Below are 13,404 nucleotides of genomic sequence, written 5' to 3'. Positions count from 1 at the left end.
CGGTGTTGGTGAACCTTTTGAGCTCGGCGTGTCAGCATTTTGAAAAACCCTAACTTAACTCTGGTGCCGTGTCACATATAGACATTTTTTGATATTTGCAACCATAGTAAAACAAAGACTTATATTTTTGATATTTATTTTATGTATTTAAATGCCATTTAACAAAGAAAAATCAACCCAAAAAATGAGTTCGTGTGTCACCTCTGACACTGGTCTAGGCAGTGAGACCAGGCCCTGTTCAGGCTGCAGGTGGCTGCAGGAGACCCAGCCTCTCTCTGATGTGGGGGTGCTCCTGGGCCTGGAAAAATCGTGAGAACCCAGACTCCAGGGTGGACTGAGAGCCCTGGCCCATCCCAGGTCCCTGTCCTCCTGCCATCTCCCAGAATCCTTGTCAGGCCCCTCCCCTCGATGGTGAGGTGAACCGTGCTTGGCAAGGCCACCCCAGGTCCCTGCATTGAGGTCAGACCAGTGGAAAGGGCCACTGTTGATCTGAAACGTAAATCAAGAGGCAGGGAAGGGTGTGGCCAAACAGGTTTGCTCTGCTCACCTTGCGCAGGTGCTCAGAGGGAATTCTTTCTTTCCTTTGGCTCACGAACCCCACCCTGGCTCCCCTGTGCAGGTCAGGCGTGTGGAACAGGAGTAGATGGGCTACCTGCCCCCTGGCCACCACCTTAACCAGTGAGCTCCAGTCCGTGGGTCACCTCCTCCACGGCTGCTCCTGCTGGGGCCTCACTCTGGGCTCCCTAGCCCTGGGCTGGCCCCTCACCTTGCACCTGTCACCTGATGTGATAGTGGGACATTTTCCGTCTCAGCCTGTGAGCCTCTCTAAGGCAGGGCTGTGCTTGAACCCTGCATCCAAGGGCCACACAGGGCCCAGCACAGACTAGATCAAGGCCACCCCATCTGTCCCCCACCTCCTGGCCCCAAAGCCAAGGTCACACGGTCAGAGGCCATTTCACCCTCCCCTCTCCCTTTGTTTGCAGCGTGATAGACGCTCATGGCACAAATGAGAAATTTCTGAAGGACATGTCTGACCTGGTATCAAAAGCCAAATGCAAGCTGATCATCTGCCCGTGGGTTGAAAATCGGAATGATCGCTGGATCCAGGTGGGTGCAGGAGCAGACCCCGGGGGAGAGTGGGGTGGCCCGGGCAGCCTGAGCCCCGCCTTCACCTGGCTTTGGGAACGGGGCCTGCACAGGTTCCTAACCGGCTCTAGAGAAGCCAGGCCACCTGGGGCCCAGGACTCGGGGCGGGGGTACGCTTCCGCTGTCTGCAGCACCCCAGTCTCTCCTGCTTCCCTCCAAATGCCCTGGTCCCAGACAGAGTTCTCTCCCAGCCAGGCTCCCAAGGGGCCTCACCTCCACCTCTCCTGCACCCCCCAGATCTTGGGGAGGATCTGCTGCCCTGTCCTGCCCCAGGCCTGGGGGGATCACCCCGTAACATACCAAGGAGGTCACTGGAGTCTTTTGGTCTCTCTTCCCAGGACGAGATGGAATTCGGCTACGTGGAGGCACCCCACAAATCCTTCCCCGTGGTCTTTGACTCCCCCCGAGACAGGGGCCTGAAGGAGTTCTCCTATAATAGGATCCTGGTATGTGGCAAAGGGCAGAGTGGGAAACCCTTGGGTGGCTCCTGCTATAGGACCCGATCAGTTTTGCCGAGTCCTGGTCCTTTAGGGGGCAAAAGGACACAGGTGGTGGGCTATGGCAAATGGGGTGACAGTGGGAGGTTCGAGCAAATATGCAAATAGAATGCAAATTGCTCCATGTGGGAGGGGCTAACTAATACAATCTTCTTGAGGACCTTTCTCCTCCAAGGGGGAGCCAACAGAAGGGTCAGCCCTGGGGAAACCAAACTGCCTTTTGAGGGGAATGCACCCTTGTTAAATCCCCATGGCTCTTACTTTTATGAGCTGGGGCCTCTCTTCAGGTAACAAAGATTTTCTGAACACCTACTGTGTGCCAGGCGTGTGCCGTTTCCTACACACAAGAACAGCTCTAGCAACTGTGCACTGAGTTCCAGGCACTCCCCAATGTGACAAGGTTACTCATTTAATCCAGCGGGCACCTAAAGTCTCTCCTTACTGAGGCTCAGAGAGGTTAAGTTACTTGCCCAAGGCCACACAGCTCTGCCTCCAGAGCTCCTGCGCTTTACTGCCTGGCTAAACTAGAAAGGTCCTGAGGCTCAGGGTCTCTGCCTGTTACCGGCCCCCACGCCCCCACTGCCCGGATAACCCCGGTGTCTGAGTGGGGGCTGTGGTGGGGAAGTTGGGTGCCCAGGCACACAGAGCAGGACATTCACCCCAGCCTGGCGGGGTCAGGGACGAGACCCAGCAAAGGGACAGTGAGCCCTGCAGCGTGAGTCTGCGTCAAGGGCTTGACCTGACCAGGGCATTTTCCCCCGGACGTCCACTCTCATCTTTATCCTTCCCTTCTTTCCACTTTCTTTGGGTTAATTTGTCATCTCCCCCACCCCCAGCTGGAAACAGAAGCTGAGAGTTGTCAATCTTCTCCCTTCTTAATATGTGTTCAGAGCTGAGTGCTTCCCCAGAAGGACAGCTTCCATGTGCTGTGTTTCTATCACCTTTCTGTTCAAAGGGTTGTCCAATGTCCACTTGGATGTAGCCTGTGGTTCTCCAGAAGTCTCGCCTCATTCCAAACACCGGGGGCTTTTCTAGTGGTTGTTCGCTCACTGGCTTGGACTTGAATTGCAGGGCGCTCAGAGAATGGGGGACTCTGTGACCAGTGGATAGAGGTGGTTTTCCTGTTCTAACTGACCCTTCCTTCTGTGTGTGTGTGTGTGTGTGTATGTCTTGCTGGTCCTCCCACAGGGCCCCGACTTTGGATACGTAACCCAGGAAATCCCTTTCGCTGGCGCCTCTGGCCTCGACTCCTTCGGCAACCTGGACGTCAGCCCACCGGTGACCGTGGGCGGCAAGGAGTACCCCCTGGGCCGGATCCTCATCGGCAGCAGCTTCCCCAAGTGAGAGGCAGGGCGGGAGGGAGGCGGAGGGCATAGGGCACTGACCGCAGCACCCACCCTCCAACTCCCTCACCACGAGCACAAGTCTCCAGTCTGAGAAGTGGAATCTAGAATCAAAGACTCAGAGGCCTAGATTCTTCCATTCGGAAGGTCACAGAATCTTAGGAGGAAACTCACAAACTGATGGTCATGGTCTTTGGCCTGCCTAGAATTGTAGGAGCTTAATGAATCATGTACGTCTGTCTCTATATCTCAGGAGGCCTCACAGAAAAAGCCGGATTCCCAGCCTCCTGAAAGTCAGAAGAGCTGGGGAGATGTGCAGTTTGAGGCAGAGGCAGGAGGCAGATCTGTTGTTGCCCTCGCCCTGTAGGAGGGCAAACATCTGCTGTCCTAGCCAAGCTCGAAAGGGCCCGAGGTCGGCATGGGCTGCAGGTGAGCGGGTGGCTGGTTAGGATGGTGTGAGGAGCCTCAGGCTGGCACACAGGGCTCAACAAACGCCACTCCGTGCTGAATCGTGGCTTCTCCACGCTCTGCGCTCACATTTAGAACAATCCCTGTGCGATCCTGCCTCCTGGTGGCAGCGTTGATGTAGCTCAGAGACCAGGTCTGATGCCTCCAGGGCTGCCGTCCTCTGGTCCATGCCCCCGCCTCCAGGCAGATGGCTGTCGAGCACCCCTAGGAGGGCCTCTGCCCTTCCTCAACCCTACATGTCTCTGATGCCGGCCGCTTTCTGCTCACGTGCAGTTTCTAAAGTCTAATTCTTCTCCACCATCTCAGTGTTCTGTAAGAAGTCTTTTAAAATTGCCAACACTGGCCCTAGCTGGTTTGGCTCAGTGGATAGAGAGTCGGCCTGAGGACCAAAAGGTTCTGGGTTTGATTCTGATCAAGGGCACACACCTTGGTTACAGACTGCCCTGGTCGGGGCACGTGCAGGAGGAAACCAATGGGTGTGTTTCTCTCACATCGATGTTTCACTCTGTCTTTCCCTCTCACGTCTACGCTCCCTAAAAAAAAAAAAAAAAAAAGTCAAGGAAAAATATCCTCAGGTGAGGATTAAATAAATAAATAAGTAGATAAAATAAAATTACCAGCACTCTATTAAGATAAAAAAAAATACAAGAAAAATATTTTCCACAATCCCATCCCTAAAATCAAAACAGTGTTGTCCGATCTGGTGGTTCTACCTTGCTGGGACTTCCTTCTAGACTTTGTCTATGACATATTCGAGCTATGTAGCACACGGTGGTTCAAAGGAATGAATATCATTCACAAATATATTTTCAGCACCTATTATATAAGAGATACGGAGTGAGCATAGACAAAAATCCCAGTCCTCCTAGAACTCGCATCCTAGTGGGATGCCAGACAATAAGACATCAAGTGTGCCAACTAGTACCGCATGGTGTAGAGAAAAATAAAGCTGGTAAGAGGGTTGAGGGATTTATTTTAATTTCAAAGGCCTCATAGTGGAAGAAGGAAACATTTGAGTTAAACTTGTGGGGAGTGAGCAGCAATTCTTAGTAGAAAGAATAGCAAGTGCAAAGGCCCTGAGGCAGGAACGTACCTGCTATATTCGAGGGACAGCAGGAGGTCAGCATGGCCGGAACTGAGTGATTGAAGAGGAGAGTGGCAGGAGGGGGGACGTCAGGATTGGTGGGGCTGTGCAGGTCCTTGTGAAGACTTTGCATTTACAGTTAGTGAGATGGGAGGGATGTGAGGGTGTTGTCCTGAGGCGGGATATGCTCTGACATATTTAAAAGCTTCCCTCTGGCTAGGCTGCGGAGGAGCAAGGCTGAAAGCTGAGAGAATGGGGAAAGGAACAGGCCACTGGGATTATTTAGGTGAGGGAGGTGTCACTGGCTGGGTGGTGGCAGAGGAGGAGCCTGGGAAAGGCCGGATTGTGTTCTGTTTAAGGTAGAACCACCAGATTGGATTCGGGCTGGGAGTTCATCCATATGTCCTTAAACTGAAAAACCAGGGCAAGGAATGTGATCCCTTTTTTGTAAAACATATTGAAAAAAATCTCTGACCGTGTGTTTGCACATGGTAACTTGTGTCAAGGAAAGTATATATTGTTCTGACTTTAGACAAGGCTTCAGCTGCCTCATCTGTGAAACAGGGACATGGCCCTTGCCTGGGTAATGTCTCCCACAGCTCTGGGACTCCAGCTCCTGCTCCCTTGTCCCCTGTTCTAGGCTACCCTCGTCCCTCCCTCCTTCCCTGTCTCTGCTAATAAAGGGTGGTTTGAAAATGCTCAGACTTCATCTCAAGAACCACAAACTGAGCGGGGCAGCGGTTCTCTTGAGTCAGCTAAGATGCTTGTCAAAATGCAGATTCCACATCCTCAGATGCGTTACATCCTCGAAAACTCTGAGCTGTGGAAGACGTCAGGGCCCTGCGTCTGACCCCACACCCACAGGTCACCACGAGGTGATGGCCGCTCTCTCCCTCCCCCGACAGGACAGGTGGGCGGCGAATGGCCAAGGTGGTGCGTGACTTCCTGCAGGCCCAGCAGGTGCAGGCGCCCGTGGAGCTCTACTCTGACTGGCTCTCCGTGGGCCACGTGGATGAATTCCTGACCTTCGTGCCCACCTCTGACCAAAAGGTGTGTCCCCTCTCCTGCGTGAACCACCTCTGCCCTTGCCTGACCTGAGGGGATGAAATAGGGCAGAGCTACTTGGGACCAACTCAACACCTAATCCATACTGAGCTCAGAGGCAGGGTACCCTTGAGGCCAGGGGGCATTAATCTTGGAGGGCTTCTTGGAGGAGGTCAGAGCTCAGGTCAGGGGGGCATTCAGTGGCTCACGACTCACACACATTCTCACACTTACCGGGTGTTTCCTCTGATCCACACCACACAGCCAAGACCCTTGTGAAATGACAGTGATAAAAAGTTGGTAACATTTACTGAGCACCTATTATGTGTACATGTTTTAATTCATTTAATTCTCATGAGGTGGCTACTATTATCATTGCCCCCATTTTGTAGATGAGGAAACTGAGGCTCAGAAGGGCAATTAACAGGTAGGGTAAGGTTCAAACCCAGACAGTGGGCTCTGGGCCAATATGTCAATCCCTCACTTTACCGCCTTGCAGAGATGGCCAGGGAGGGCACAGCCTTCAGGGAGCAAGCAGCCTGGGAGGGGAGGCTGCATTCCCAGGTGGGTAAAGCAGGGAAGGACCCCCAGGCAGGGAGAATGTCATGGACAAGGGCCTAGAGGCCTGAACCAGCTTGGAGGACCTGTTGATAGTTCTTTGGGTGACGCTGAGGTGGAGAGGAGTGTCCGTGCGCGGTCTGGCCTCTGAACTCAGGCCCCTCCTGAGTTTGGGGTCTCCTGCATCTAGGGGGAACCCGTGCACTGAGCTCTTCTCCCTCCCTCTGTGCCAGGGCTTCCGGCTGCTCCTGGCGAGCCCCAGCGCTTGCCTTAAACTGTTCCAAGAGAAGAAAGAGGAGGGCCACGGGAAGGCGGTCCAGTTTGATGGTGAGTGCCAATGACCCAGGCGTCCTGCGGGGACGCTGCCCTTACACTGCCAGCCCTGGGCACCGCTGATGCCTTTCCTGACTGTGCCCGTCTACAGGCCCTTTGTCTGCAGATCTGCGCTCAGAGCCTGACGTCACTAATTCTCCTGACTCTCACGTGGGAGCTAAGGACGAGGGCGCTCCCTCTCTTGGGCTAGGAAAGGGAGCTGCGAGGTGGTGATCTGCCCTAGGCACACCCAAGGGGGTGACCTCCTCCATACAGTGGGCGGTGCCTGGCCACACCCCGGGAGAGGAAAAGAGCAGGAAGCAATGAGCATGCCCCTGTGCCATCCTGTGCTGGGCACTCGTTCTCCCCCCTTCGGATCTCCCACGCCCTCTCCTTATCCCTTTTCACAGACGAGGAAACCGAGGCTCAGGCTCAGAGGGAGGTGGCTTTCCCAGGGCCGAGCCGCAGGGAGCAGCAGGGCTAGGGGCTTAAGGGAGAGGGCCCAGCAGCCAGGTGGGTGGTCAGGGCCCCTCTGTAGACCCTCCTTTGGGAATTGACAGACCCCCCCCCCCTTCCAGAGCTCAGAGCTCTCCCCTGAGGAATGGGGCCTGGGAAGGGCTGTGGAGTGGCCTGCGGCCTGGATAGACCTGGGTCCAAATCCTGGTCTTGCCATTTGCTGGCTGTGACATCACGGATGCGCTCTGACCCTTTTAGTGCCTCCGTTTCCTCTTTCTGAATTGGGGGGATAATGAACCCTACCTGGCAGTGCTTTAAAGGTTAATAATAAACTCAGCGGCAGTCCCAGAACACGGTGGGTGTTCAGTAATAGTAACTGTATGGAGATGATTAGGCCCTGAGCCCAGGTGTCCCTTCCCGAGGGGTCTGTGATCCATCCCCAGGATTTACTGGCAGCCAGAGCCAGGTCCTATGAGGATTTCCATCTCTGGCTTTCTCCGTCCTTGCTTCAGGCCCTGGCACTGAGGTGGGGAGGAAATTCTGGCCCAGATCACGAAGGCCTGGGCCCATGGTGGCCTGGGCAGGACTCCCTGAGCCCATGGACGGTCTCTCTCTCTCTTGCAGGGTTAGAGGAGAAGGTGAAGAGAAGCATTAATGAATTGCTGGCCGACAGAAGCCTCCGGAGCGACAGTCTGTATGTGCAGGTGAGGGACAGGCCTGCTGCCTGTTCTTGGGGGTCCCCCATTCTCCAGAGAGAGCAGCTGGGGGCTGCTGAGACCTGAGGGGAGGGTAGGGCCCTAGGGAAGGCCATTTGAGCCTAAGTTTTCCCACCTTCGGGTAGCAATGGCACAGAGATCAAAGGAGCTCAAAGGAGCTAAAAGGCGCAGAGGCTGCACACAGTAGGCACTCTGCAAGCCTTGGATCCTCACTCGCTCCCCCAGAGATGCATCGACTGGAACCGGGAGGTGCTGAAGCGGGAGCTGGGCCTGACGGAGCGGGACATTGTGGACATCCCCCAGCTCTTCTACCTGAGGGGCCCCCACGCAGAAGCCTTCTTCCCCGACATGGTGAGGGCACGGGGCTGTTCCGGTTCCTGGGGCCTGGTGGGGACCCCGTTGGGCCTCCAGAGAAGAGCACCCCCTGTACAGGGACAGATGGCACAGCCGGGGGGGGGGCCCGCAGCCTCCAGCATGTGTGTGTTTTCCATGCCAATACAGACCGTCCATCAGTGGCTCTCAACCCGGGCCGTTTGGATTGCCTCCGTGAGGGGTACCCAGTGGGGGAGGGCAGGGACGCTGCACAACACCCTGCAGCCCCACGACTCAGGGCGTGGTTTTCCCCAAATGGGAAAAGGAAGTGTGGTTTGGTTTCAAATGTGTTGGGCTTTCGTTTCTGGGCCTCAGCCGCCTTCTCTGCTCCCCGGTGGGGCTCCTGGGCCCAGCAGGTGGGGCAGTTGGCAGCCACCTCCCAGGCTGTCATTAGCTCGCTCAGCAGCTGACAAGCAGGTGAGAGATTGTGAGCTCACCAGCCTGGCCCCTGGGAGGGGCCTGAGCGATGCTATCGGCACAGGCCGGGCCAAAGTGCCCATTATTCCCTTGGGAAAGGATGTGGGGATCTCGGTCCCCTCCCTACAGGATGCCAGCAGCAATCCCCCTTCTGACAATCAAAATGCCCCAGGGGGTAAAATCCCCTATGGTGGAGAACCACCGTCCTGAGGCAGTGCCGTAAGAACTCTCTGGGGTGATGGAAATGTTCTGTATTTGCACATGACATGGGAGCCACTGAGTCACGTGTGGCTACTGAGCACTTCAACTGTGGCTGGTGTGGTGGACCAAACTTTTACTTTAATTTGAATTTTAACAGTCAGAGGGGGCTAGTGGCTACTGTACTGGACATCAGAGTTCTAAGGGGTGACCAGCTCTGGCCTGGCTGAGGGTTGCTGGTAAGGCCTGGGTCAGAGCCCATGACCTTGGCCAGCCCTCCTTTGGCTGTGGCCTTGCCCACACCTGCCAGAAGCCCACTCCCCAACACACGCCATAGGGTCCCCGTCTGTGTTTACTGGAAGGGCCCCTAGGGAATGCTGAGTTAACCCCTCATTTGTCAGATGGGGGAACTGAGGCCACAGAGGGGAGTGGTTGGCTTGCCCATGGTCCCCAGCGAGCCAGGGGGCAGCCTCCGTCTCCTGAGTCCTCATCCAGGAGGGGCCCACCTGGCTGGCTCGGTCCTGAACCCTGCACCTGGCTCCTCTCCCTCCCCTTAGTCTCCCGGACTCACTCCTTCCCTGGCAAGTCCTGGCCCATTAGTGAGCAAGGGGGTCGCTCAGGGCCAAGTCCATGGAGCTGACCTGGGACCCCCCCAGATTGATGTTGCTCCCAGCCTAGATAGCTCTGCAGGGCAGACTTGAGGGTGAGGGGCTAGGGCTTGGAGAATGGGATGCCACAGAGTCCAGGGCAGCTCACCGCACACTGAGGTGGCCTCTAGAAGCGGGTCCAGAATGTCCCCTCCTCTGGCCATCAAGCCAGGGCTGACCTTTCCTCTAAGAAACCTCCACAGCCTGCACTGGGGAGATATCCCTTCCCCACCTTCAGTCCCCCAGCCAGGGCCCCCAAATAGGGAAGCAGAGATGCCACCGGAGATAAACCCAGGTGCCCCCAAAGGTTCCCAGCCCCTTGCCCCACCTCAGCCCCAGGCTGCCATAGTGCTCCATGCTGGCAGAGGATAAAGAGTGTAAGTCTTGGTAATGGTCAGACCAAACCAAATTTCAGTCTTCCACTTGTCTGTGTGGCCTGAGCATGTTTACAGACTTGTCCCAATCACAGCCTCAGAGGAAGGCTGTGCGGTTTAGTGATGCTATATCTGGCACATAGTAGGTGTTCAATACATGGTGATAATTATCCGGGATTATCTGGGCTTCCAGGGACAGCTGAGCAAGCTGCGCACTGAACAAATGCACTAGCCCCACAAGGACATTCACACCGGAGACCGTGTAGATGGTATATGTATATATATAACATTTTTATTGATTTCAGAGAAGAAGGGAGAGGGAGAGAGAGATAGAAACATCAATGATGAGAGAGAATCATTGATTGGCTGCCTCCTGCACACCCCCTACTGGGGATCAAGCCCTCAACCCAGGCATGTGCCCTTGACCGGAATCGAACCCTGGGATCCTTTAGTCCACAGGCTGACGCTCTATCCACTGAGCCAAACCAGCCCTAGGGCGATGGCATATTTTTTGTATACGTTTCTGTCAGATAATGGTAAACTCTTATTCTTACCAAGTTGTTGTGACCGTTTTCTGATGGACGGGAGAAAGTGGTAGAGGGCGGTGTGTCTTTATATAAATCTCCCATGTATGTTACTAACAGCCCTGCTGGTTATCAATCCTCTCGTCCAACCATGAATCTATTCCTTCTCTGCTTCCATAGACCTTCGTTCTTTCTTTTAAAATATATTTTTTATTGATTTCAGAGAGGAAAGGAGAGGGACAGGGATATAGAAACATCAATGATGAGAGAGAATCATCCACCTGCTGCCTCCTGCACGCCCCGACCAGGAATCGAACCATGACCTCCTGGTTCGTAGGTCGATGCTCAACTACTGAGCCACACCAGCTGGGCAGGACCTTCATTCTGAGAGAGCCCCAGCCCCGGTGGCCCAGGGATGCTGGCCAGGGTGGGACAGGGCCTGGGGATGGGTCTGCCAGAGCCACAGGCCAGAAGGGTTCCCCATGTGCCCGGTGTCCGCAGCCAGCCGGGCCTCCCTCTTGCCTTGTCTCTTCTACAGGTCAACATGGTGGTCTTAGGCAAGTACCTGGGCATCCCCAAGCCCTACGGGCCCGTCATCAACGGCCGCTGCTGCCTGGAGGAGAAGGTGCAGTCGCTGCTGGAGCCGCTGGGGCTCCACTGCACCTTCATCGACGACTACCTGTCCTACCACAAGCTGCTCGGGGAGATCCACTGCGGCACCAACGTGCGCCGGCAGCCCTTCTCCTTCAAGTGGTGGCACATGGTGCCCTGAGCTGCTCCCTACCCACCATTCTCTCTGCCCACCTGTTGGGAAGCCCGCCAGAGTGAAAGCGAGGAACCTCTTCCTGGCCTCCATCCTCTAGGGGGAGGCCTACTAGGCACATCCCTCAAGTGCCTGCAAACGTGCTGGCCACCATGGGCACGGGGACACAGGGATGGGCACCGCACATCCTCACCTCTGGAGCGGCCTGCCCCGCCCGAGAAGGACCACCCTCAGTCTCCCCTCTCCCCTCTCCATCACAGCTCCCAGGGGGCCTGGAGAAGACCAACCGCTCTGGCGTGCTCAAGGGCGGCGATGCGTGGCCTCGGCAGGCGCCCCCTTGGAATCGCTCCCCCTCTGTCCTGACGGGCCCTGTGTGCTTGTCAGCTGTCGTCCTCTCTTCCAACTACCAGGAACGGGGCTCAGGGAGCCTGGGCTCCGACGTGAGGGCCCTGGGTCTGGGTCACCTGTGGCTCCTGGAGGACCAAGAACCTGGGCTGTCTTCTCCTGCAGGCGACCCCCAGGCCGTGACCTCCCAGCCCCCTCAACCGGGTTTACATAGGCAAATAAGGACAGGAGAAGCCAGCGTGGAGGGTTTGTTTTAAAAGGAAAAAAAGGCAACAAAAACCCTTTCATGCCTGACTCTTTCCTCAGAAGGGTGCTTGTTATCTGCATGAAAAGCCTTTAATTATGAGCACTGGCTGCTTCCAGCTCAAAAAGGCTATGAGGTCAAAGAGAGGCCTGGGAGGGCATCAAAGGCAGGAAGCCTGGCAGGAAGCCTGGCAGGAGGGGGGATGCCAGGCTGGCAGAGAGGGCTGAGGCACCGGACAGAAGTGGGGGCCAAGCTTCCGCGTCCCGGGCTCCTGGGCCTGGGGTTCTGGACTCTGCATGTGAGGGCAGCCGGCTGTTCCAGATGTAGCAGGGAGGGGCCCGGATGTGAGAAGAGGGTGGGGGGCCATTAGGCTATCTCTGAAGGTGGGGTTTAATTCCCTTTAATAGTCTCTAATTATTCCCTTCCTTCTGCCGGCAGTGGGAGGGAAAGGCTTGCCCAGGCTCCCTCAGCAACCCCCAAGACCCGGAGCGTAGCTTGGGTTTCACCTGTGGGTAAACCCCGTGACGGCCCTGTGTCCCCTCGTCTAGAAAGGAAGATACAGCTGCCACAGGGGTCAATGCTCCGGCCCCGGGGGAGGTCACCAGGCCGTGCACAGGCAGGCAGGCTTGGCCAGTGCCGGGTGAGAGGTGGCCCTTGCCCCAGACAGGCCTGGGCAGCAGGGAGCAGACCTCTGCTCTGTCTCCCACTGCTTGAGGGGCCACCTCGGGGGCCCCCAGCCCCTGGGCCTTCACCTTCGGGGTTTTCAGCGGCCCCTGGTGAGGTCTGGGTTGAGCCCGCTGCTGTTAAACTCTATTAGGAATCAGACATGTACATGGAAACCCAACGTAGGAAACGGATAAAAATGGAACCGCTCTGGTGTAAGGTGGCGAGGGCGGCGTACCTGAACCTTCCCCTTCCAGAAGGCTCTGTCGGGACCCCGTCTGCAAGCCCCTGGTCTTACCTGCTCATTCTCTGATCGTCATCACGAGGAAACTTAGACTGAGCCAAGAGGAGAAGGGAGATGTTCAAGGGCTGGGACCCCAGGGGTAAAGGGCGGAGACGGGAGGGGGCACTGCAGAGAAATGGGGAGCAAGTCCCTAGAGCGGCACTGGGTGTGCTAAGCGCTGGGATTGCCGCAGGGGCTGCTGGGGGACACTGATGTCCCCTCTGAAAATGACCGGGTGACTGGTCACCTCCTTTCTGATTAATAAAAATGTCAACATGCATTTCTTCAAGGGTCCGCCTCCTTCGCTTTTGTTTGCTGGGCTGTGAGGAGGAGGGAAGAAAGTTTCACCCATCACACCACCAGGCAGCCAGGCGGGCTGTTCCATCAGGGTGGCTGGCACATGCCCGCTGCCTGGGGCCAAGGCCCTGCTGAGATGGCTGTCAGCGGAGGTGGGCCCTGCCTCTTCATTTCGTCTCCCTTCCTGGGCTACCTCCGCCGTCTCTCAGAGGGAAGGCCACTGGGGCTATTGACAGAGGCCGGAGGGTCCCCAGGGGGACTGGTGCCCGGGGCCACATGCCACTGATTGCCTTTCATTTCTGCCTCTAAGACACTGCGTTACTCAGCGGTCTGGTTTCAGGGCTGAAAGTATCTCCCCTCGCATCCTACACACTGGTTGCTGCCTCAGATCTCACCCTTTGACATTCACTCACTCACCCACTCATTCACTTCCATTCGCTTTTCTTGTGGACTTAGAGGCAAAAACTTTTTGCCATCCGTCATTGGCACTTTAGTCTGAACGAGCCACCGATCTGTTCCTAAAAGCTGGTCATAACTGGGGAGAGGCGAAGGCCTGGGTCTGCTGCCAAAGGGAGAGTCGGGGCTCTGTTCCCAGTGCAGTGGGCCAGTGCCCGGTGTTGCGGGGGGGAGGCCCCCACTTCCTGTATCTACTT

At 56.1% G+C, this 13,404-nt stretch overlaps 1 protein-coding gene across 1 annotated transcript in view; it reads left to right on the top strand.

Moving 5' to 3' along the window:
* LOC308514917 (protein-arginine deiminase type-1-like) overlaps nt 1-10,928 on the top strand; it is a gene marked incomplete at both ends in the record, with an annotated part of 29,508 nt that extends 18,580 nt beyond the window's left edge. The window contains 8 exons of the mRNA XM_081085264.1: nt 984-1,107; nt 1,485-1,592; nt 2,832-2,983; nt 5,444-5,588; nt 6,374-6,467; nt 7,533-7,612; nt 7,850-7,975; nt 10,695-10,928. Coding sequence (XP_080941390.1) covers nt 984-1,107; nt 1,485-1,592; nt 2,832-2,983; nt 5,444-5,588; nt 6,374-6,467; nt 7,533-7,612; nt 7,850-7,975; nt 10,695-10,928 — 1,063 coding nt within the window. The remainder of the gene's footprint in view (nt 1-983; nt 1,108-1,484; nt 1,593-2,831; nt 2,984-5,443; nt 5,589-6,373; nt 6,468-7,532; nt 7,613-7,849; nt 7,976-10,694) is intronic.
* Between the last annotated feature and the right edge of the window lie 2,476 nt (nt 10,929-13,404).

This window comes from Myotis nattereri, assembly GCF_964212035.1.
Source record: "Myotis nattereri genome assembly, chromosome: 3".
Classification (NCBI taxonomy): Eukaryota; Metazoa; Chordata; class Mammalia; order Chiroptera; family Vespertilionidae; genus Myotis; species Myotis nattereri.
Note: the sequence above shows the minus strand (reverse complement) of the source record. Positions and strands in the feature narration are given on the sequence as shown.